The sequence below is a fragment of the Lissotriton vulgaris genome, chromosome 2_1 (genome assembly GCF_964263255.1).
Source record: "Lissotriton vulgaris chromosome 2_1, aLisVul1.2, whole genome shotgun sequence".
NCBI classification, from domain to species: domain Eukaryota; kingdom Metazoa; phylum Chordata; class Amphibia; order Caudata; family Salamandridae; genus Lissotriton; species Lissotriton vulgaris.
Window position 1 is genome coordinate 2,112,606,320 of NC_141687.1, and position 25,307 is coordinate 2,112,631,626.

Consider the following 25,307-nt stretch of genomic DNA (forward strand, 5'->3'; position numbering starts at 1 on the left):
ACCATAGGGAAGAAACCTGCCCAGCCTGCGCCCAGTTTCGATCCAAGAAAACTATTCGAAACAGACGGGCCGCTAGGCAAGAAATGCAGCGACAGGCACCGGACAACATATTCGATAATGTCCAGGATCTCCAAGAAGCTCCAGACTCAGACCTAGAAATCGACACCGTCGAGGACTACTCGGACTCTGATGACGAGATCCCCTGGGGCAAATCGTGAGTACCCTGCCCCGACACCTATTAGCCCGTTACCAAAGGTTCCGGTCGAGGCATCGCCAAAAGGCCTTAGCCGAGATCATAAAGTTTCGCCAGCCCCGCCATCTGGCTCGGCTCCGAAATCGAAACCGGAACCTTCAGAGACCCCAGGGCCCAGCACCATCGTTCCGAAGAAGGTTCCAGAGCCAAACAAAGTCGTCGACCCGAAGGGCGTCGACCCCAAAAAGGCCGTACAGCCAAAAACTGTTGACCCTAAAAAAGTAGTCGAAGCGAACAAAGGCACACAGCCGAAGGTCGCCGAACCGAAAAAGGTCGCCGACCCGAACAAGCCTACTGTTCCGAAATCCGTCGACCCGGCACACGGGGCCATACCGAAGCCCGTAGCAAGGCTGGAAAAACCTGTTGACCCAAAGAGAACTGCTCCAAAGACACCAGTCGATCCAAAAAAGAACATCGACTCGGAAAAAGACACTCATCCAAACAAACCTACGGAGCACAAAAAAACGTGTCGAACCAAAAGCTCTGGTCAACCTGAAAACACCCGTTGAGCCGAAAAAAAGGGCCCGAGCCGAAAAAGTCTGACAAAACACCAAAAGTCGTCCAAAAACCAGGTGTTACCGACCCAAAAAAGTCTAACCCTCAACCCAGGACTGTAGAGGAAGAACTATTCCACCCAGATCCATCAGACGACCAGGCACAAATATATATTAATCCAGAGACTGGTAAAGTTACCATCCTGCGTAGGAAAAAGAGGCCTTTGGACTTTGAACATCATTCCCCTATTCCACTGAAGAAAAAGTACTTTGGGACTTTCCCTCTAAACCCTTCATCCCTTTTCAACCTATCATGCCTACTACACCTTTTGCTCCTTACTCTCCTTCTCACCATGGGGACAATGAGGGAGACACAAGGGATGACCCACAGCCTCTATGATTTCTCACAGGATCCTGAACCACAAGAGGAACCTTGGGATGAGTCAACAGACCCTTACAACACCCATCCCATCCCTGATGTACCCACTTATCCTACCAAGCCGTCCCCTACTGATGACACCATAGTCTTCAATCAACTCATAGACGGGGCAGCACAATTCCACAATGTGGACATGCATAATGACCCTGTGGAAGAATACTTCTTATTTGACACATTCCTTACTGCTGAAAAAAGTGTCAAAACACTTCCCATGTTAAAGAGAGTTCTAAAACACGCACCTGACATATATTTAAGGATACAGCCAGGGCATGGGTAATCAATCCCAGAATAGAGAAAAAGTATAGGGCAGCTCCTACAGACCCTACTTACATCAAAGGGCAGTTGCCACTAGACTCACTGGTGGTGGCTAACGCACGTTAAAGAGCCAACTCCCAGACAACAGGGGAAGCATGCATCAGGCAAAAGGGTAGCAGCACAAGCCTCAAACTCATGCAGGATTGCTAATACACAAGCCCTACTACTCGTTACGACAGGGAGCACTATGATCAGCTCGAAAGCCTAATGCAACGCCTACCTGAGCCTTTTAAAGCACAAGCTAATGACCTCATACAAGAGGGAAAATGCATATACAACGCCTCCATCAAATGTGCGCTTGACGCAGCAGACACCGCAACAAGGTCAATTAACACTAGCGTCTTACTACGCAGACATGCATGGCTGCGTATTTCCGGGTTTAACCCCTTCGAGGCTAATGACGAGCTGGGCTCGTCATGGCGCTTACCTGCCGTGCGCGGATGACAAGGCCAGCTCGTCATGATTAATGGTTATTTTGGTGCTTCAGCGCAGAACGGGAAAACGCCTAGCAGCCATGTGGTTAAGAATGAGGTGCAGTCCACCATTCTTAACCAACCTGTCAATCAGGACTTTCTTTTTGGCCCTGCTGTCGACACCATTTTGGATAAAATGAAAAAAGACACAGAAACCGCAAAATCAATGGGTGCATTGCAATTTCTGCAACATAGAGGCTTCTTTCGACGCTCCTCATACAGAGCAAATACACAAGGAAATACCTCGCAAACATCTGCCTCCTACAAAAGTAACACACAAGGTTCCTTCAACAAGAACACAACTAGAGGAGGTTACAGAGGTAATACTAATAAGGGAAGAGGATGTGGAGGGAATACCACCAGAGCCTCCACTGCCACAAAACAGTGACTTTATTACGCTACCTCCAGACCACTTAACACCGGTCGGAGGCAGACTACAACAGTTCCTACCTGTCTGGTACACAATTACCACAGACAGGTGGGTGAGAGAAATTATCCAGTCTGGTTATTGCCTAGAACTGACTTCTACACCACCAAACATACCACCCAGACATCATCCCATGTCCACGGAACACATCACCCTGCTACAACAAGAGGTTAAAGGCATGCTGGAAAACTGGGCCATAGAGCAAGTCCCTTTCCACCAACAAGGGACCGGAGTATACTCCCTATATTTCCTTATTCCAAAGAAGGACGGTTCCCTCTGACCAATATTGGACCTCAGGCCCCTAAATCAATATATACTATCGGAGCACTTCCATATGATCACACTACAACAAGTGCTCCCGTTGCTACAGCAAGGAGATTTCCTAGCAACACTGGACCTCAAAGATGCGTATTTCCACACACCCATCCATCCAGCCCACAGAAAATACCTCTGGTTCACAATAGGTCAACACTACCAATTCAAGGTTTTGCCCTTCGCGGTTACCACGGCTCCAAGAGTGTTTACAAAATGCTTAGGGACAGTGGCAGCACATCTCAGGAGGCAACACGTCCATGTGTACCCTTACCTGGACGATTGGCTAATACAAGCAAAATCGTACCAAGAGTGTGCAGCGCACACGTCTCAAACAATTCAGTTGCTACACAGCCTAGGCTTTTCAATCAACTACACAAAATCGCATCTGCAACCATCCCACGTACAGCAATACCTGGGAGCCACTATAAACACCTCAGTGGCGAAGGCATATCCAAACTCCGCAAGGATAGCCAGTATGCAGATACTCATTCGCAAATTCCTGCCACAACACTCTCTTCCAGCTCGAGTCTTTATGCAGCTCATAGGCATGATGGCCTCATGCATATTCATTGTCCCCCATGCCAGACTTCAAATGCGCCCATTACAGGAATGCCTAGCACGGCAGTGGAACCAGGCTCAAGGACAACATAAAGATCTAGTGTTGGTAGACCGTCGCGCTCACAACTCTCTGCAGTGGTGGAACCCACAAAACCTTTCCAAGGGGCGTCTGTTCCAAGAGCCGGTTCCACAACTAGTACTAACAGCGGATGCATCACTGACAGGCTGGGGAGCCCATCTCCTTCAATACACAATACAAGGGCTCTGGACAACCAAACAGAAAAAGCTGCATATCAACCAACTAGAACTACTAGCGATATTTCTAGCCATAAAAGCATTTCAAAAATACTTGTACAACAAGACAGTGTTGATCCGGATGGACAACATGACCGCAATGTACTATATCCAGAAACTGGGAGGAAAGCACTCTCCACAGCTGTCCCATATGGCACAAAGCATATGGAAGTGGGCGATTCCAAGAAACATTTTTCTCCTAGCAGAACACCTTCCAGGGAAGGACAATCAGATTGCCGACCTGCTCAGCAGGCACAGCCAACAACTACACGAATGGGAGATTCACCCCCAAGTTCTCCAGCCATTCTTCAAAGAGTGGGGTCACCCAGAAATAGACCTGTTTGCCACAAAAGAAACTCAAAATGCCAGTTCTTTGCCGCCAGATTCCCACATCCGTTGTCACAGGGCAATGCGATATGGATGAACTGGTCAGGCAGATTTGCGTACGCTTTTCCCCCAACACTGCTAATACCGCTGGTGGCACGCAAACTCGGGGAAAACACTCACGCTCATCCTAGTTGCTGCCACATGGACGAGACAACCGTGGTACACCACGTTCCTAGAACTTTCCGTAGTGCCTCATCAAAGACTGTGCCTTGCACCACATCTTCTAACTCAGAACCATGGAGAAATCAGACACCCAGATCCCAATCAAATGAACCTAGCGATCTGACTCCTGAGGTCTTAGAGTTCGGATACCTTAACTTGCCCCCAGATTGCATGAACATCATTAGGGAGGCAAGACGACCAACCACACGAGCGTGCTATGCAGCTAAATGGAAAGATTTGTTATTTACTGCAACAATAACCAAATCGACCCTTTAGACGCTTCCATACGAAACATTATATGTTACCTACTGCATCTACAAAGATGTAACTTAGCGTACTCTTCTATACGACTACACCTCGCTGCTATAGCAGCATACCTTTAAAACCGGCAACACCTTTCACTGTTTAGGGTACCAGCAATCAAAGCCTTCATGGAGGGTCTGAAAAGGGTGATCCCCCCCCAAGACACCCCCTTTCCCCAGTCTGGAATCTAAATCTAGTACTGACCAGACTTATGGGCCCTCCTTTCGAACCTCTACACTCATGCGAACTACAATTCTTAACGTGGAAGGTTGCATTCAGCTAATAGGCATGATGGCCTCATGCATATTCATAGTCACTCATGCCAGACTACACATGCATCCGCTACAGGAGTGTCTAGCAGGACAGTGGAACCAGGCTCGGGGACAATTAAAAGGCCTAGTGTTGGTGACCGGCCGGGCATACAACTCTCTGCATTGGTGGAATCCACAAAACCTTTGCAAAGGACGACTGTTCCAGGAGCCTGTCCCACAAATAGTGATAACAGCAGACGCATCCCTGCTAGGCTGGGGAGCCCATGTAATGCACTACACAGTCCAGGGTCTATGGACTGTACAACAGAAAAAGATGCACATCAACCTACTAGAGTTGACGGGGGTCTTTCTAGCACTAAAAGCGTTCAATAGTAGCAAGGCCTCATCCCTGTTTTGTTTGCGATTTAACAATGAATGCTGTAGCCTGTGGGAAGAAAGATGTCTAGGATGTACGGGGATATGAGAGCGTACCAAGTTTCTGTGATCTAAAGAGCTTCAAGCTTGTGATAAGTGATGAGGTTTGCTAATTCTGGTGCATGGAGTCCTGCAGAACAAACTTGAATGAGCATGAGTTGGAATGTGAGTTCTGTATTTTATGGTGTATGGTTGTTTGTGGGATATGTACATGGTTGGCTCTGTGTATTGTGCAAACGGTATACGAGTGGGTCATCTAGATTTGAGTATGATTGTATGGATTGGCAAAGTGAGTGAGGTGAGGCACATGATTTTGTCTTAAAATATGTTTCGGTTGGAGGACAAGTTTTGCCCTAAAAATGCACATGATGCCCTTCTCTGCATCCACCCTTCGCTGATGATTGCCAGCCAATGAAGAGTTGATTTAAGTAAGGAAAATGCAGGAATTTATGTCAATTCCTGTGCAGCTGGATGGTGGGAAATTAAGTCCTCTAACCTGACTTCTGTTTCTTAAAGAGGGTTTTGGCAGGAAACTAGTGAAGTGCTTCCTTGTGTATTGATAGGAAATGCACTTCTGTGCAGTTTGATGAAGGGAAATCCAGTTATGTCACTTCCTCTGCAGATAGATATTAACGAAGAAAATGTTTCTCATGACATATTTCCTACTTTTGCTATACATTTTCTGCTGAATAAGTCCTACAGTAAAAAGGTTGTGTGAAATTTTACGCTGATGTAAGTTTTGGAATATTACACAATGTGCGTAATGCAAAATGTAATAAATAAAGCAAATATTCAATCGAAACAGAATATATCACACAAGCCTCAATGACATGAGTTTTTAGGTCTCGCGTGGCGTGCTGCGCACATGCGCAGTCGAGCTCGCAAGATTTTATGTTTTTAGGAGTACTTCACTAGCGAGGGTTAAGCCCTGTGTGTTAGGGTTTTGATCTAGTGCTGCGCCATCTGCAAAGAGCAGTCAGCGTTTTATAGCGAACATTGGCATTGATGCAGGAGCCGATTGCCCAGAGTATTGTCTTTGTGTGGGGCCCACTCAAGCTGGGAGTACCGAAACCCGGATATGACTGGGAGGAGCTTGATCTAACAGGGATACCAGCAATAGGCGCATTGAACATTTGGGTTTAGTATATTTATCTTCAGATGTTTACAGTTTCCTGGACAGGGACAACAAATGATTGGCCTAGAATCACACAATGTTTATGTTCAAGTGTGAAGCATGACTTTGAATATCTCAGGGCACTGGGATCGGCTTGAGACTTGCTTACCCTTTACAATGGGACTGCCATTTCACATCATTGTGCACACGTGGACATTTTCATTGGGTTTATATATGGACGCTAGGCTCCAAAATATGATGGTTAGAGCAAACCTTAATTTCATATATTTTACATTTACTTCCACAGTGTCATCTTAAGGATCTTGGGGGCCTCTGTTTGAAACAACGTTGACATTTATAACGTATTTTCTGCTCATTTAAGCCTGTGTAACACAAAACTATATTGATTTATATGTTAAACTTTCACTAACTGGGTCATCAAAAATTGTTGAAATCTGTGTTGTCCAGGAACACGAGAATCCTTATATGCAATGCTTAATTTGAGCAGGTGCTTTCAGGTGCTCAGCACCTGCACTTCTTTCACAGGGCCGGGGCTACAATTTCTGACCCTACAGGTGGTTGTCTCAATATTATTTGTTCAAATTCAAAATAAAAAGAATAACATACATTGGATGGTGACTGGCTGGTAAATGTTCATAGACAGGCCAGCATTCGCCTTTCCAGGCAGGCATGAATGTGTATCACCACGTTAGTGATGATGTAATCTCGCCGATCACAAATCCAAGAAGTCCTCAACAAACTATGTCTTGCATTCTATTCCCCGAGTGTGCTGCACCCTGCCACTGCCTGAGCCTAAGCCTCCCATTGGATAATTGTAGCTGGGGGCTGGCACAAGACTGAGTTGAGGCAAGGAGGCTGTGAGACCGCATTTGGAACTTTGGAGAGAGGGCTCTTGAGGAAGAATAAACAAAATTAAGTGTGGACTTTCCACTTGCTGTGTAGCCAGAGTAGCATATCATGCAGCCCTGCATTGCTGCTATCCTCAACGTGCTCGATGCGGCTGTGGCCCAATACAACTTTTGTGCGCCATGGTGTCCCCTGTTGGATCTGTGCGCTGCACCCCAGCATGGTAATTGCTGAGCGTGCGGGAGTCCAGTAGGCACCACATCCATACTTACCGGCATTGGCATAATTATGGCTGGGGACAATGCCTGTGCTGTAGCAGGCAGGGTCACAACAAGCTGAGCAGTGGATGCCAATGGCGTCGCCATCCCTGGACCTATTAATTACAGGCAGCACTAGTACTGACATCACCTGCTGTGCTCGAGCAGCTGCCTGTTCTGCAAATAACCCAGTTATACTGCACTGATTAATATATGCAAAAAAAGCATTTTAATTTGGTGTGCATTTTGTTTTTGCACTCGGTGTAGGTAAGAAAGTAAAACACGTCATCTTCCTCTTTCTTTAGGGAAAGACAACAGGCAAACACAGAGTTCAAAATAGCAGGGACATGTACAGGCTGATGACAGGGTCACAGGCAGCAGCAGTGTTATAGATGAGAGAGAGCTGGGGTAAAGAGAAGAAAGACACAACAGGAGAGGAGAGAGATGACGGAGCTTAGTAGAAGAAAAGGAGAGAAAATCAGATAGAAAGAGAAAGCAGCCATGATGTGAAGAAGAGGGCATCAAGAAGAGAGAAATAAGACAGAATGAAAGAATGCAGAGGACAGGACAGAGGACAAAAAAAGCAGACAAATGATAAAACGGAGACACCGCTAATCACTGCTAGAAGAGTGATCTTAAAGAGCCAAGATCGAGGGAGAGAGAGCAGAGCATGGATAAAAGTGAAGAGGAAAAAGGGCAGGGGTAGAATGAATAGAGGGCAAATCAGAAACTCAGGGAATAAGGTAAAACACCATGTGTGACAAAGATGATAGAAAACAATTAGAGCGGCGAGAGGATAGACTCTTAGAGCAAAGACGTTGGGGACAAACAACAGATCAAGGTTAGAAGATAGAGACTGAGGCAGTGCGAGTGTTGAAAGTGGGGCTCAACGGAGGAAGAAGTGAGCTGTGGCCTCCTTGGCAAAATGTTCAGCACCTGCACTTCTTTTTTTACAAATTAGGCACTGCTTATATGACACTAGAGAGAGAGCAGAGGAGGAGGTGCAGACAGACAGCGGGAGAGTGGTTTACATAGTGAAATGGACAATAATAGAAATAAATCAAATGGACTGAACGTTTACTTCCCCCGTGGTGCCCACGGGAGGTGGGGGCCTTGGGCAAATGCTTGCTTTGCCCATGCCTTAAAAGGTCTCTGTTTGAACAGATGAAATTTGTTTGGTTTTCGGTCTACTCTCGACTTTGCCTTATTGGATAATGTAAAGATGTGTCTGCAATAGAAACACTGTCCCGAAAAACGTGTCTTGAAAACTGCAGCATATTACAGCACCTAGTGGCTGCCTCATTGGCAATATTTAATATCTCAAAAGCAAAGAAGGCCTACTTTTGTGATATTCAAATACAATTTGCAGGGGCAGCTGGGGCCTGTGACGGGAAAGAGGCACCGAAACTGTACAACGAACAAGGGTAGCACAAGTGCTTTAAATGGGCAGGTACTGTCCGGTAGGGAGTACCTGTACTTCTCAGCACTACTGCAATACATTCAGTGGGAGAGTACCAGCACTTCTCAGGAGCAAATGTACTCCAACTAGTGGGTAGCTGCACTTCTAAATTTCAATTCAAATAACTGGGTGGTACTCGGGGCAAATTCATATGCACATCCATTCCCCTACCTACTATATTGTATTTTTATAGCGCTTTTCTGCCCCTCACGCTTTCAGGGTGCTCGAGTAAACAGCAATGAACTTTACGCATCGTTGGTAGAGTGTAGACTTGTTTTTTAGAGTGTCAGGGGCCTATCCCCCACCCCCTTTCTTACCTGCACGCCCTGGCGGTCACTGAGAGTGGTGTATGTGCCCTGTCTGTGTATTAACATGGAGGCCCCCTGGCTCACACAGAGTCGCGCTCAGGTTGGCAGTTTGTTAGATTGTGAAGCTGCAGCAACCGCATCTAAGTGAACAGGATGTCCAATTTAATTTGACAACAGTAATAGGGATAACCTAGTAAGAAAGGTTATTGTGTGCCATCTGCACAGATCTTCGCGTGTAACCTGGGTAAGATCCCGTCAGTCAACACTGATGCTATCCTTCTAATACTGATGAAACAAGAAACATTGCGTTGTGAGAGACAACGTTGGGTTTAAGATGTTGGGGTGTTTTAGCCTGAAAAGCCTCTTATTTTCAGCATTTAATTTTGTGCCGTTCAATAGATTCCAGACCACTGTTTCTTGGCATTGTGTTAAGGAGACAACAGCATGTCAAAAGCCCTCGGGTACATAAGAGCTTAATTGGCAGTGACCTGCAGCCGGGTGTCAACACCTTCACATTAAAATACACACCCCTGTTTGCCACAGCACTCTTTTTACTTGCATGTCCTTTCATTTATTACACTTAAAACATCAAGGTCATTTGCAAATTAAAAGACAATAGTTTTGGGTTTTTTTGCACTTGAAAACACCGTATTCCTTTACATGTATGTGTTGTAATTTAGGACTATGCCATGAAAACGCATCAATAGGGACAGCAGTGTGAGAGACACAGCAGTGTGAGAGACAGCAGTGTGAGAGATACATCAGTGTGAGAGACATTTTATTTAAGTTTTGGTTTTTGATACCTAAATAAAACGCATTGTTAACACCTTAGCTGCTATGGAACGTCCAGCTCCAGTGCTGAACGTTCCATTGCGCAGGTGCAGCTGGAACGTCCAACGGCCGACGGCAGCACTCCCGAGGTAGTGGTGCCGTCGGCCGTTGGACTGGGCGCAGCACTTATGAGGTTATTTGCAATGTCAATAGCTCAAACTCGCATAAATACGAGACCTATTGCATTGCAAATGCAATAGGTCCATGCAATTTGCAATTTGCAGACCAAATTCAATAGGTCTCGCATTTGCGAGAGATTAAGCTATTGGCGTTGTAAATGACAATGCCATTTATTTATCTGTTTTCAAAACCAACACACATATAGATATGTTGTCATTTACAATGCCAATAGTTCTAACTTTTGCAAAGGCGAGACCGTTGCATTGTAAATGCTTGTTGGTGTTTGGGAAGGGGTATTGAGTGTGCTTTCTCCTTTCTGTTTATCACTGAAAGTTACAAAAATTATACATTTGGAGAACTAAATTGCCGATCATCTATTTTCCTTACAAGTGAATTCAGCCTTCCTTTGCCAATTGTTGCTACTGTTGTATACATAGGTGCCATCCCTACGGGACCTGTTGAAATGTCTGTTAGCAGTGTGTAAAGTTAAAATGTAATTAAGTTAATATTGATTAATTTACTGAAGTAAGCAAATCCACTTGTGACAGAACAGGCAGATTGGTTCCTGTTGAGTCAAACGACCTTGCTTTATAACCAGACGCCGGGTTCTTTAGCCCTTTTCTTTTGCCGATGTGGTTTTGTGGCGATTGTTTCTTTAAAAGAGATTTGAACAAGCAGCGAGTTTGCACCCACACCATTTTCCCCCACGTACGCTCTGTTGGTAAAAGAAATATGTATACAAAAGTAAGGTTTAAAACTGTCGGTTCCAAAGGACCTTACATACAACGCATAATGAAATATAGACTTTAAAATACTCGAGTGCTCGGTGCAGATTTATAAAATATATTAACCGCAAATACAATAGTGCATGAAAGAAATGCTTCGGTAATTCCAAAAATTCAGGACAGCTTCCCATGTATCACTTGGCATCCTAATAAAGAAACAGCGTAGACCAAGGCTATATAACATCCAAGTGTTTTCCGTGTGATTTTTTAAAACTGTTGATGATTTATATAGAGCAAGCAACATTCAAGCACATAACATCGTGAGATGCATTAGATCAGTAAATTACTGCAGAGATATGTGATAAAGGCATGCGTATTACAGGGATAAAAGACCCAAGTTAGCAGGGTAAGATATGCACATATCCAGGTTGCCTAATGAGGAATCCGATTTTGCGAATATACTTGGCATGGGTGAAGGGAACTTGTATTGAGAGGCACGAATGGGCGTAATTAGCTATATTTGATACATATTAATATTGCATATGTTTATTTGTAAACCCGACGGCTTCCGTAGCGCGAAGAGCTATTTATTCCATGGGAATTCATTTCACTGTGAAACTGGTTTTGAGAAAGTTTCTTCGGCCATTTAGTGTTGGAGCACTTGCAGTTCTTGCAATTCTAGAATATCTGATTTTGCTTGGGTGGGGTTTTTGGAAAGCTTTTGGGGACAGAGCGAAACTTGTTTTTGTTTATAGTGAAAGGGCCATAAACAAGTTGCTCAAGCCTAGGCATCTGGCATTAATGTACGCTTTCTGGCAATGGTGAACACTTCTCTCTGGCAAAGGCATCACATTAGAACTTGTTCAAACCTGCCAGCTTGGAGTTCGAACAGGGACTATTCACTGGCATTTGTTGGGTACATAAAGGCTCGTTTTCATTTCTAATGCTAATTTTGTGCCATTGAGTCTTTGATATATTATACATTACTAGCGTAATTGTAGCTGAATTTTTGACCTAGGTTTGATTGTCTATAAATGCATTTTGTGTAAAAAAATGGCGTATTGAGCAATCAGTGTAGAACTTTTGTCTTTCGGTCCCTGAAAGCTCAGATCAGAAGGGATGGGGACTGACATGAACATAATCTGTAGTATGCAACCTCAGTCACACGCGGGCCACTAGAGCCAAATTTCGGGGAGGGCGGGGATAGGGGGTGGGGGGGTAATTCTTCCAACCATAGACAGAGTGGCTATAAGAAGGGGTGAACATACAACAAAAGCCTCATTCACAAGTAAATGGTCATTTAAAGGCCTGTTAAGTACTCGGGTGCTGCTGCAAGTAGATGCTCAAAGCGGTAAAAAAGGGGGTGGTGATGGACGGAGCATCTGAACACTCACACCCAGTCAACAGATCTGGGTTTTATCCATCACCGTTCTTTAGCCCACTCTGCCACCCCAGTTCAGACATGGCCATATGCAAATCAGTCTGACCCTGTGCCTCATGGGAACAGTCCAGCCCGAACTGCCAAGCCATGCCTTCGCTGGACCAGAAACAAGCTTCCTAGGACCGGTTTCTGGCATTACAGCCGTCTTCAGCCAGGCTTGCTTGAATCCAGTGGCAAAGTGAGCTAAGGACTACCGTCTGAGCATACCTTGCCAACTTATGGCGAACAAAGCGGTACAAAAGGGGGGTGGTGATGGACGGAGCATCTGAACCAATCAAACACTCACACCCAGTCAACAGATCTGGGTTTAATCCATCACCGTTCTTTAGCCCACTCTGCCACCCCCCTTTTGTACTGCTTTGTTCGCCATAAGTTCGCAGGGTATGCTCAGACGTGAGTCCCTTGCTCACTTTGCCACTGGATTCAAGCAAGCCTGGCTGAAGACGGCTGTAATTTGTGGCGTTAAACAGGGACCCCCTGAGTGAAATCAGATTCCTGGATCAGGGCAAAGCAGTTGATAGCAAAATAAAGTATCCAGGCAAAAACAATGTAGATATCTGGCACAAATTCAGTATAACAATATAAACACAAGTAAAAGAAAATAATGTAACCGAATAATATGATAACACATGAAATTGAATAACATTGATAAAAATTGATATAAACATGTTCAATCATATAGAAGAAATATATAAAAAAAAATAAAAAAGAGAGTACACTATTCATGTCTGTCTGTCTGACAGACATCAGCTCCGGCAATCAGCTCTGGGAATCATCAAAGTTTTTAATTTTCCCTTGATACTAGAGACTACCATAATTGAATAGTGTACTCTCTTTTTTATTGTTTTTTATATATTTCTTCTATATGATTGAACATGTTTATATCAATTTTTATCAATGTTATTAAATTTCATGTGTTATCATATTCGGTTACATTATTTTCTTTTACTTGTGTTTATATTGTTATACTGCATTTGTGCCAGATATCTACATTGTTTTTGCCTGGATACTTTATTTTGCTATCAACTGAAGACGGCTGTAATGCCAGGAACCGATCCTAGGAAGCTCGTTTCCGGTCCAGGGAAGGCATGGCTCCGTCCATCACCACCCCCTTTTGTACCGCAATTAGATGCTCGCCAGCCCACGAAGCGGTCTCCGCCCGGGCTGACTCACACGACATGGGGGGCTGAAGCCCCGTGAGCCCAATGGGTGTTGCGCGCCTGGTAACATACAAATTAGTCAGACCATAACGGATGAATTGATACAAAACATAAAAGGCGTTGACAGCCAATCCTTCGGGGCACTCACTGCTGTGCTCTCTAAAATTAATTTTAAAAAGCAGTGAAGCAAGCATAAAAATATTGCAAACGGTCTCTCTTGTAGGGGTAGGTTTCTGAAAAACTGAAAAAAGCCTTAGACAAAGCCCTATTGAAGAAATCCGTGTTCTGTGCACCATTTCTGCCATACCTATTTCGAACTGCACTGAGTAATCCCAAGTCTTGCATGCGTGTGGAGGGGTTTCTACTCCATGAAATCTTGAAAAATAGAGTGTGTTTAACACCACATTTTCCAGAACACATTGGCTAAAAAGCTGTATTTTCTTAAGGCAATAGTGTAGTGCTTCTGCATGTGAAAGCTGCATTGAAGTTTTGGTGCATGAGCTGTGCCATGCTGCATAGGAAGGGCCTGAATTAGAGATTAATGAGAGTGGGTGTGATTTACTCCTTTATTACTCTTGACTTACTCATGAGTAAGTTTCAGTAAATTTTTTGTGAATCGGGCCCTTATTGCTGTTAGTCAGCAATTGTGGAAAGAAGCATTAGTGAAGAGCTGCTGGCAGCTGTTTCTGGTCAGTCGTACGCAGTAACCATTCGACCTCTGCAGTTAGTAATGTACTTAGTGAGCTCCATTTTTATGCCACTGTGTTTTTATTTTTATTCAACCAATGTAGGCGATTCATTGAAGAATTTAGAGAAACCAGCAATTTACCACTTTGGTCTCCGGAGCCCTCTGTCAGTTTACAAAGTCGGATTCAACAATTGCGATACATTGAAAATAACTGTAGCCTCATTACACAAGTCTTTAAAGAGATGCTCTCTGCCTTTGAACTCAGAACATTATTGCCGGCAATAAATGTCTTCGGTGATCGCTGCACCTGTCTGTAACAGTGTAAAGAGTTGTATAAATTGCTTAGTAAGTCAGAACGGTGTATACTGCTTTTCCTCCTGCCAAAAGCTCTAGCGCAGATTTTGTACTAAGGTTCCCACACAAAGGTACCTATGTTAAGATCTACAACCGAATATTTGCCTTGTGGACTCACATAATATGCATTACGCCTTCAGCCAGTCTGAGATTTTAAGTAAAATCTCACTGCTTCTGGGATCTTAGGTTCACTTTAAACATTACATGTACTGGCTCAAAAATGTAAAGCAAATACAATGAGATGATGGACATAGCGCTGAAGCTTTCCAGGCACTCACCCCCAGTCACAGATCTGGGTTGAATCCATTATCGTTCTTTAGCTCACTGCGCCACCTCAGTTCAGGCCCAGCTATATGCAAATCAGCCTTGACCCTGTGCCTCATGGGAACAGTCCGGTCCGAACTGCCAAGCCAGGTCTTCCCTGAACCGGAAACAAGCATCCTGGGACCGGTTTTAGGGTAACACCCCTCTATAGTCACTATAGTCAGGCTAGCTTGGATCATCCAGTGGCAATGTGAGGAAGGGACCCACGTCTGGGCATACCCTGCCAACTTAGGGCGAACAAAGCAAACACAAGGAGATGATAGATGGAGCGCTGAAACTTTTTAGACACTCACCTCCAGTCACTGATCTGGTTTAAATCCATCATCATTCTGTAGCTCATGTCACCACATCAGTTTAGTCCCAGCTATATGCAAATCAGTCTGGACCCTGTGCCTCATGGGAATAGTCCAGCCCGAACTGTGAACCCAGGTATGTATATGTGTATGTATATGTATATGTATATATAGATATAGATATAGATATAGATAGATAGATAGATAAATAGATATATATATATATATAGCTTTAGGCAGGTTAATAAGAAGTGGAAGCTGGAATAAGTGCCATACAGCCACTCTCCTACTCCTGGGAGAGCGGGTCGCTCCTGAGCTTTAATGGAATCAATTCTGAGTTTGATCCAGCTACACCCTGAATTTCCAGGTCTGTTTGTGACTTTGCAGAGACCATGCTACGCAAATTCACTAACTTACTGGCTTCCTTACCACATGTTACGGTCCAAACTTTACACAGTCTTTTTTGGCACGGACTCTGACTTTGATACCTACAATGAAGGAGGGTAATTATGTTCCCCAAATGATGAGTAAAACTAGTAAGAGGAACTTCAAGGTTCCCGTGGGCTGGACGCTTTCATAGATACTGTCTGCACTTGTGTCCTCCACCCTTCCCTCCCCCCAAACTCTTTTGCTGTTTTTATGCAGCAGAAGATTTAGATTTACAGCTCCCCACTTTGGAAATGAAGGCTAATTTATTTACTCGAGTACTTCAACCTGGTCACGCTCCCACAGGGTCTCTATTACCATTTAATGAGGCTCTTCTCAATACCCGTTTGGGCACTTTGTGAAACCATGATCAGGTTCAACTGTTAATAGGCAGGTTGCTTCTTTCATCGTCCGGCACCAGTGACCCGGCCTTTCTTACTTAACAGCTGTAGCCAGAGAGTGCTTTTCCTATCACTTTGCCTGATCACAAATCGAAAAAATAGACACATATGGCAAACTGATTTTCTCTACTACAAGCGTAGCCTTGCGATCAGTGAATGCCAGCTGCTTTCTAGGCAGCTGCTCTAACATTTCTTTGCGATACCGTGGCACACATTCTACAGCTGCTCCTTCTGACCATTGGGCGTCCTTTGCCCATCCTTGTCAAGACTGTCACGTCCGGCCTGTCACCTCCCTGGCCCCGCCCCCAAGACTCCGCACAAGATAAATAAAACAATAAAAAAACTGGATTTTAACCCATTTTATATTTCACGTTTTTCAGGGTGCTGACTGGGGGGCGGGGGGGTCCTACTCCGCCATAACGGAGGAGCCGCCACTGCCTACAGCACCTAGGCAGCACAATGAGGTTAGAATATTTTGTTGCTCCTATATTCCTCCTGGTCTCTTTGCACACTTTCATAACCTAACTTCGACATATATCTCTATATATCTTGAGCAAACCTGCTCAAGAATAAAGTATTTTGTAGATGTGTAACCAATTCAAAATGATTGGACCTGAGCTACGATCTATATCATTCTAATTCCTCAGAAGAGATACACATGTTTAATTGGCTCCTGAAAGTAGTCTCTGACATTCAAGATACATATATTTTATATTTCTTTTCAGGTTTGCCTTGCCCTTGCTCATTATTCCCAGCCTACAGATCTTCAGCTTCTGTTTGCTTTTGAGTATGTTGGAAAGTCTTACCATAAACCAGGTAAATTACGTATTCACATTAGTTTCTAGCAAATTTAAATGCATGTATATAAAACCGATTATCGGAGATGCACTGCAAATTAGAAGGCCTCTTTTGCCTAAGTAACTTTAAATATTTCACTTTAACGATTGTTTATCTGTGTGAATTGAATTCTAGGTTTGACTGAGTTTATCTAAAATATTATAGAGGAATAGATTGTCAATACAAGGATTATGTAGCTGGGCATTATATATGCATACCTCCTCTCCCTCTAGCTGATAAAACAAATGGTATCGATCCTGGAGGTGGTCCAAAAACATCTTTGTTTGAAACCTACTCTGATTGGGACAGAGAAATACGAAGAACAGATGCATCTGAGTGGAGGGTTTGCTCTGTCAATGAGGGCTACATGATCTCAACGAGGTGAGTATACATTTAAAACCTCGAACAGTTGCATTGATACAAAAACATGTATAGCTTTTTACAGACTGCTTTCTCCTATCAGCAAGGTAATTTTAACACTTTTGTACATTTCTGCTTCCTTCTCCCAACCAGTTTTGCTTTCCCTCTATACTGCTTAACATAAGAACATAATGTTCTAGCTTGCCCATCTGCCCTATACTCCATGCTTACCCATGGCTCCCCATCACTGCCAAATCACTTGTCCGATTTAGTTATCCTTCTTTTGTGATTATAATATCATTTCAGCTATCACATTTGTTGAATACCAAAAAAAATAGGCATTCATGTGACTGGTGTAACAGATGACAACTCTAAAAGGCAGCTTGAATTGAAACAGTTTTTAATCTACTTTTAAATTGTGTGAGATCAGATATATACTTTTAAATTGTGTGATCAGAGATATTCCACAATTATAGTTGCAGTTTTATTTCCAGCATTTGGCCTCCAGTACTTGAAGGATTTCTGACTAGAGTAGCCAGTCTAATTTTAGGAATATGCATCCACTTTTATGGAACACAGCAATGCACTATTGGGAATGTAAGGCTGAAGTCTAGCTTTCGAGTTATCAAGGTTATCTGACTGTATGGACCTGTACATCATAGGTAAAGATATAAACTGGATATGCTTGGTGTTTTGGTAGAGATAAACTGATATAATTGTTACAACGAAGTCTAGCTACTAGTCAAGATGCACAACTCTGATTCCTCTCTGTTGAGGCCACAGTATGTTGGCGACACCCACAGTGATACTTCCAAAGTAGTCTGAGAATAGCTCAGTTGTCTTCGGACACTAAGGCTACAAACAGATGTAATAACTGAAAGTGCGTGTAAGGTTGTTGAGCGGGACTTCCAGGCTCGTAGGGCCATCAAAAAATCACTCCCAATGTTTTTACCCCATGTGAAGAGGTCAGGTTAACATCACCTAATGTACAGTTTTCATAGAGTGATCCAAGATTCTTAATGCACAGTGATCCCACCTCTCAGTCTTTTTAGTATTAAGAGCTACTGTTCTACTCTGCATCCATTTTTGGTATTCACTACATAGGCTTGTAAAAGCCTCAGAACTGTACCCCTCATGGGATACAACTGCTCGGTGTCACCAATATAAATGCTTGGAATTCCAGCACAGCAAATCTTGTTTACTTTACCATGTACTGTAAACTGCACAGGTGATAGGAGGGAACACTGTTGTCCATGGCACCACCTGTGCAGAAACACTATCTTTCCCAACCTGGGATTGTATGGTAAAAGGGGACGGGGTGAAACGGACGTTTGCACCCATTTTGCCCGCCTCTGGGTACTTTGATATTACAGAAGGTGTCGCAGACACTTGTGTAGCCCCTTTTGTAATAGCAATAGTGCTGGAACACATAAAGTGCCAGTGCTGTCTTCAGAGGGAATCTCTTTGCCTCTGCGTCCGCGCCGTATTACGGGCACCGAGGCAACAAAGCTCTTAGGCGGTGCACTGACAGTGCGCCACTTAAAAGGTGGCGCACTGTCAGTGGAGCACAGCTGATTTGCATACGGCTGGATCCAAACTGAGGTGACATGGTGTGTAAAATAACAATTAACTAGGATGCTGCTCCATATAATTACAAGTGGCTGAGATTAATTCAAGCATTACATCCATCATCTTCCTGTAATTAAATAAAATTCTGTTTGGAGTCAAATGCATACTCAAATGCATACCATAATGTTTCTGGTGAATCTTACCATATCTATATCAACCTTTTCTGAGTCTTGCATTTGACAGAAGATGTTTAGTCTCTTGTCAGTTCTTCTCGGTTACAGAAGGCATTCCGCTCTGGGTTGTGTCTCCAATATATATGTCCATTAACCTTTAAAGTAAAGTATTTATCTGTCAGAGGCTGTGGCATTTTTTATTGTTTGTTTATTTCGGATGTTGAAACATTTGGGGCATTGTGCAATGCATACATAAATCAAGACCTGCAGTCCTTGATAACCCACCCCTGAAAATATTATCAAGACTTTCTAGGAAATAATAAAACAATGATCACTTAAACTGGTCTGAAGCCTTTTCTTTGGGTCCCAAGCCAGTTGATAGTTACTGGACAGTATAATGGTTAGGCACTGTCATTCAGCACTGGTGCCCCAAGTCATTCAGTACTGAAGCAGTGAAGCTGCATAGCATTTTTGACATATTTGACTGTCCAGGATAGCAAGGATGAGCAGCCCTAGCTTACGTCAGAAGAGGCATAGGGTTCGGAACATGGATACCGTCTGAGACCATGTGAAGGATGCATGTCCAGTCAAGGCAATTTCTTTATAATTAATAGGTCTTTTATTTACAAGTGACTTGTAGGATACTTAAAATTAGGCACAATGCAAAAAAACTAGAAAGTGTAAATAAAATACTTTACTCTGGTGTTCCGCTATGGGCTGTTTTTTCCAGTTCCAAGTTAATAGGCAACATGTCCCCAGCAGAATGATTAATGCCTATGTTTCGAAATGGCCTGGGTTCAACCTTATCATCTGAGGTAGTTTGCGACTGAATGGTTATGAATCTGTCAAGGACATCCGATCGCTCACAATTCATAGCAGAACACTTAGGAGAACCTTGGGCATCTCTAAGCAGTCTCTATGTGAACCTGCTGGTGCTGGGAATGACTAAGCACTCCAAGCAGCTGCTATAGAAGTATCCAACTTTAAGGGCATAGATTTTAAACAGCTGTGCACGTTAGCATTTGTAGCTCTGACGTTAGATGAAATCTTTTGATTCTACTAAATTAGATGTGCTTACCTAAAGAATCTTCCAGCCAGGGCTCTTCATTCCTTGATCTGTTATTGTGATTCACATTTTTATTTCGCCCTCTACAGCATAGAGTATTAGACGTGGGTCAGCCCACTTCTTCCCCTTGCTAACGTCACTGTGAGTTACTGTATTCTGACCTTTCACAGAGAGCAAACCCACATGCAAAGTAGTTTCCTTCAGCCCCACGGACTATTATGACAATGTGTGCTCTGAGACCCAAAAATATGCTTTCAGAATAAAATTTAAAAAAAAGTGTTCTATTGATGAGCACCCGACAGCTCCATGACAAAACGAACACTGACAAAGGCTGGCGGAAAATGCAGTGCTTGTTAGTTTGATCGGGGACATTCACTGGACTCTTCTTTTGCCAGTTAGAATTGAGGAAACTGAAATGTATGTTTAGAACCCACTTGAGACTTCAAACCGTAATATCTTGAGAACTGTACACTGTAGTGGCTTTGCTACATTTCCAGAAGCAGAACCATTGAGCCTGAGCCAACCGACACTACTCTGTGACCTAGTGTGAAGTTGTTCTGGCCAGATGGACCATGAGGGCAGTTATAGTATGGGAAGCGTTGCGCTTACCTTTCTTGTCAAATAGCTAATCACCTACACAAACTGCCAGTGCAGCTTTCTCTTCTTCCAAGGCAAGTCGCAAGTAGCAGAATATCGTCCAAATTCCAGACCTGCTTCTGTAGAAGTCCAGATAAAGTGCAATTACTGTTTTTCATCATAATTTGGGGGCAGAGGCTAGAACTTGTGAACAGCGTGTTGAGCAGAGAAGGGTGATTAGAGACTGTGGTTCCTGGTAAGGATCCACACTCAGGCCTAGAATGGCATGATTCACCTCTGATGGAGAGGATCTCCAGTGAACTCTGAAACTAAAAAGTCAATTCAGAACAAAAATACAGGTAAGACCCGAAAAGGTCTCACAGTACCTTGTTATTAAGGGTGGGCGTAGCAGGCGTAGTGTCTCTACGCATAATTCCACACAGTTTGAAAAAGACTCAGGGGAATACTCTTCCTCCACCTCCCACTCCCAAATTAATACAAAAATAAAATGGAAGGCACTTACCTGCGTGGCTGCTTCCTCCTCTGCCTGGCCGCTCTCCTTCCTGCTCCTAGTCATCCTTGTCGTCCTTCTCCTGTGAAAAATACTATGTTGTGTGTCTTGCGCGTGCTTCCACTGTAATAAAAGTATCCGTTAATGGCGCCTCCAGACAAGTATGGAGTGCCTCCCGCACTATGGTAACTTCCCCCGCAATGTCGTGGAGTGTCATTGCCCATCTCCAATCGAGGAGCAGGGTTCTCAACGTCTGAGGTACACTTCGCCGATAAAGCGGCACCTTACTTCTTCTGAAACTGGGCTCGAAAAGGAGGTTGTTACTCCGGTTTGGCTTTTACATCAAACTGGTGCTATGGATCACGTTGTTGCTGAGTGGTCTTACCTTGTCTGCAATCCGGTCGCTCCCCACCACCGAACTGTGGATCCGATGATTCCTGAAAGTAACAAGGAGAGCGTGGATCAGAAACTTGAAACCTCTGGCGTTTTAATTTTGGAGCGGTCACGCAAATCACATCTACGTTCAGAAGCATCAGGTGTGAGTGAACCCGCATGTGAACCTTGCTCCTGCTGCGGCTGCCGTCGATTCCTATTCCAATACAGGACGCCCCTCCTTTTCAGGCGGGGGCTTATTCTGCGTTCCAGTAAAAGGTCTAATTCGCAGATTATTGCACCCCAATGATTTATAAACATTCGCAATAATCTTTCGCAATACACGTTGTTTATCCACGTCAGCTACTGCCTCTAGGCGCGGACTCACCTGCAAGTTAACAGTTTCCCCTTGATATTAGCCAGAATCAATTCTGGGACAATAGGGAACACACCCACCAATCTCATCCCCAACTCCAGGGCAGCCTCTGCCCTGTGTTCCTATTCATGAAAGAAATTATCGTTCCCATCAACAGCTGGAAACTTAACCCAAGAGTAAAAACCTTCAAAGTGGAAAGCCGCGTCCGCCTCTACTACAAATATAAAATCTGCTCCCCCCAACCGAGACTCCATGTCGAGTTAAATGAGCAGTTACTGCGGTGCGGTTAGGCACAGCAATGTTAATTGTTTGTGCCATTATAGGCAAAGTAAGGGAAACAGGTAGCGCAACACTTGTGAAGAACAACTAAACAAAACCTTTTAATATTAAGCTTGAAAAAACCTATACAACTCTTATATAGGAGGTTAAGCCCTCGCACCACTGGCGTCTCTGAAACTGGTGAGATGGTATTGTGGACAAGCACAAGCGCTACTCAGGGGCCTCGTGTATAAGTACCAGACCAAACGTTGGTGGTGCTATGTTGCAGGGGTTCTGTACATACACAGAACTATGCGCAGGAATATGGGAACTCCCACCACCTTAGTGCCCACGATCCCAGGACCGACTAGTTATAGCGTCTCACTCGCTCTTCTACACATGCACGAAGAAGCAAATGATTAGACACCCCAGAATGCAACACTCCGGCTCTCAGGAATCGCAGTAACAAGACACTCCTCTTCGCTCACACTCGTACCTGTCCACAATAGGAAATGACTGAGACACGAATATAGTTTAAAATGTTGATTTTAACTATTGTGCTCGAACAATCTGTATACGTGCCACAACCAGCAGAAAAATGCATAAAACTAATACAGTGAGCATTGCAGTTAGGCCATATATCCTAAAAGGTAGATACAAGCTATAATGCAGCAAATTCAGTGTGTGTTAATAAATGTACGATCACTAGGCAAACATAAATATCAGATTGAAGACCTGATTCAAAATACCAAGCCTGACATTCTCTTTTTAACTGAGATCTGGACAGACCATGCTTCTGGCCCTGACTGGAACATTGCATTACCACAGGGTTATGCTGTGATGTTCCAGGACAGAGAGGTCAATAAAGGAGGAGGGTTAGTATTTGTATATCGTGATTTTTTTAAACTGTATGTTGAAGCTGTGATAGATCTACCAGCAGAGGCTTTTCATTTTTCTATAAAAGCATATAATTTTAGGAAGCTCCAGGGACACCTTATTTATCGCCCACCTGGGCCCAGAGCTGCTTTTTCACAAGCTCTGATGACACATCTGGAATCTTGCATTGACTCGACTTCATGATAATTCTGGGTGATTTCAACTATCATCTAGAACTAGCTAACAATACTGATACTGGCAGATTATTAGATAACATGGCAGCTTTTGGTTTTAACCAGCTGGCTATGGAACCCACCCATCAGGGGGCCCCATACTAGAAGGCATATTCTACAACAACGTAGATATCAATGTGACCAAGGTGAATGCCCTCCCGTGGTCGGATCATAAAGCAGTCTATTTTAAGTTCAATACCTTTCTGCTGGGGCGTCATACGCAGAACGTTGCTGTGAAATCAAATGTCAGATGTTGGAATAAGGTCCAAACGAATGATTTAGAAGCTGCGCTGGGTCAGCCTCCGAGTTGGGCAGGTGAGTCCAATGACTGGGCAGTAGCAGTTTTTAATCAGTGGCTTCTGTCAGCAGCAGATATTGTGGCCCTTGAAAAATCGGTGACGGCTAAGAGGCTCAAGCCCTTGGCACCATGGTACACCCCAGAGCTGAAAAGCTTGAAAATTAGCTGCAGGAGAGCTGAACGACTCTGGAGGCAAAACTACAATAAGGACAGCAAGCTGATGTAGAACTAGGCACTTACAAATTACAAAGAGGCTATCAGGGCTAAAAACCTATTTTATACTCAGAAGATTGAGAAAGCTGGTTATTCGGCCAAAGAACTGTTTAAGACGATCACATTTCTTTCTAAACCCCAACAAGCTGATAGGTTTCAGCCTAACCAAGATATGTGTAACAGCCTGGCCACATTCTTTCAAAATAAAGTTAACCTGATCTATGATGACCTCTTGAAGAGTCGTTTAGATATGGATAACAAACGACAAACTGAGGCAAAGCCAGTCCATTCTAGCCTAGTTAGCTTTCCTGCAGTTACTATTGAGGAGATTTTTGACTTATTAGTTTCGATAAAATCCTGTTCCCCCGCTGACCCTTGTCCCCCTACTATCATGCATTTAGGGGCAAGCTAAATCGGAGGCCAACTAACACCTCTGATTAATCAGGTGCTGGAGTCTGGGAAGTACCCCACCGCTTGGAAGAAAGCAATAATTAGACCTATTCTCAAGAAATCCACTTTGGACCCTTCAGAACCTAAAAACGTTCGCCCAATAGCCTGCCTTCCCATAGCATCTAAAGTCTTGGAGAAAGCATTGAACAAGGCTCTAACAGAGTATCTTGATGCTAACAATCTGCTGGACCCTACCCAACACGGTTTTAGATCTCATAATTCTTCAGAAACTGCCCGTATGGTAGCAACTGAGGAGATCCGGAAGACTGTCGACAGAGGGGGCAAGGCGATCCTCATCTTGTTAGATCTGTCGGCAGCTTTCGACACAGTAAATCATTCTGTGCTAGTCCAACGTTTGCAGGACATTGGCAAAAGGGGCGCTGCCTTGGCTCTCCTTACATCATTCCTGGAAGGAAGAGAACAAAGTCTGCATTGGGAGGGATTGCAATTAGATGGTTTTGGTCTTCCTTGTGGCGTTCCACATGGTTCAGCCCTTTCGCCGACACTGTTCAGTATCTATGTCACCCCCTTAGCTAGACTTGTCAGGAAGCATGGTTTTGTAATGGTATCCTATGCAGACGATTCTCAGTTAATCATCTCGTTGGCGAAGCAACCTGAGGATACCGTTGCCAGGTTCCATGGGTGCCTTCTGGAGATCCTGACCTGGATGAATCAATGCTATCTAAAAATCAATACAGATAAAACGGAAATCATGGAATTTGTGCAAGGACAACTCTTGTGAAATTCCTCATGGAGGCCAACAAGTGCCGGGGAATGTCCCAAGCCGGTGCCGAAAGTCAGAAATCTGGGGGTGATTTTTAACAGTCAACTCAATTTTTCAGCTCATGTAAACAGCCTTATTTCCTCCTGCTTCTACCTTATTAAAAAGGTGAGAAAAATCCTCCCTTTCATTGACCTTGCTCTACAAAAGAAAGTGGTAGTGGGTTTCCTGCTTTCTAAATTGGACTACTGTAATGCACTGCTTCTGGGAATTGATGAAGTCCAGAGTAACAAATTACAGTCCCTGCAAAATGCAGCTGCTAGGCTGCTGTTAAACATTCCTAATGACAGTTCAACGTCGAAGGGAATTAGAGCTTTTCACTGGCTCTCCGTACAGCAAAGGGTGTAATTTAAGGCCTTATGTACTGTAGATCATAACTATATACAACCACTAGTAGTGGGAAAATTGTGCATGGAAAGTCAGTTAAAACTTAATTTCCTACTTTAACTTGCCCCTCAACATCATCCTGTTTCGTATTTTCCAG

At 43.9% G+C, this 25,307-nt stretch overlaps 1 protein-coding gene across 2 annotated transcripts in view; it reads left to right on the forward strand.

Moving 5' to 3' along the window:
- MTMR10 (myotubularin related protein 10) overlaps positions 1 to 25,307 on the forward strand; it is a 441,272-nt gene that overhangs the window by 242,302 nt on the left and 173,663 nt on the right. For both annotated transcript variants that reach the window (XM_086958381.1, XM_086958382.1), the window contains 2 exons: positions 16,600 to 16,690; positions 16,945 to 17,092. In XM_086958381.1, coding sequence (XP_086814507.1) covers positions 16,600 to 16,690; positions 16,945 to 17,092 — 239 coding nt within the window. The remainder of the gene's footprint in view (positions 1 to 16,599; positions 16,691 to 16,944; positions 17,093 to 25,307) is intronic.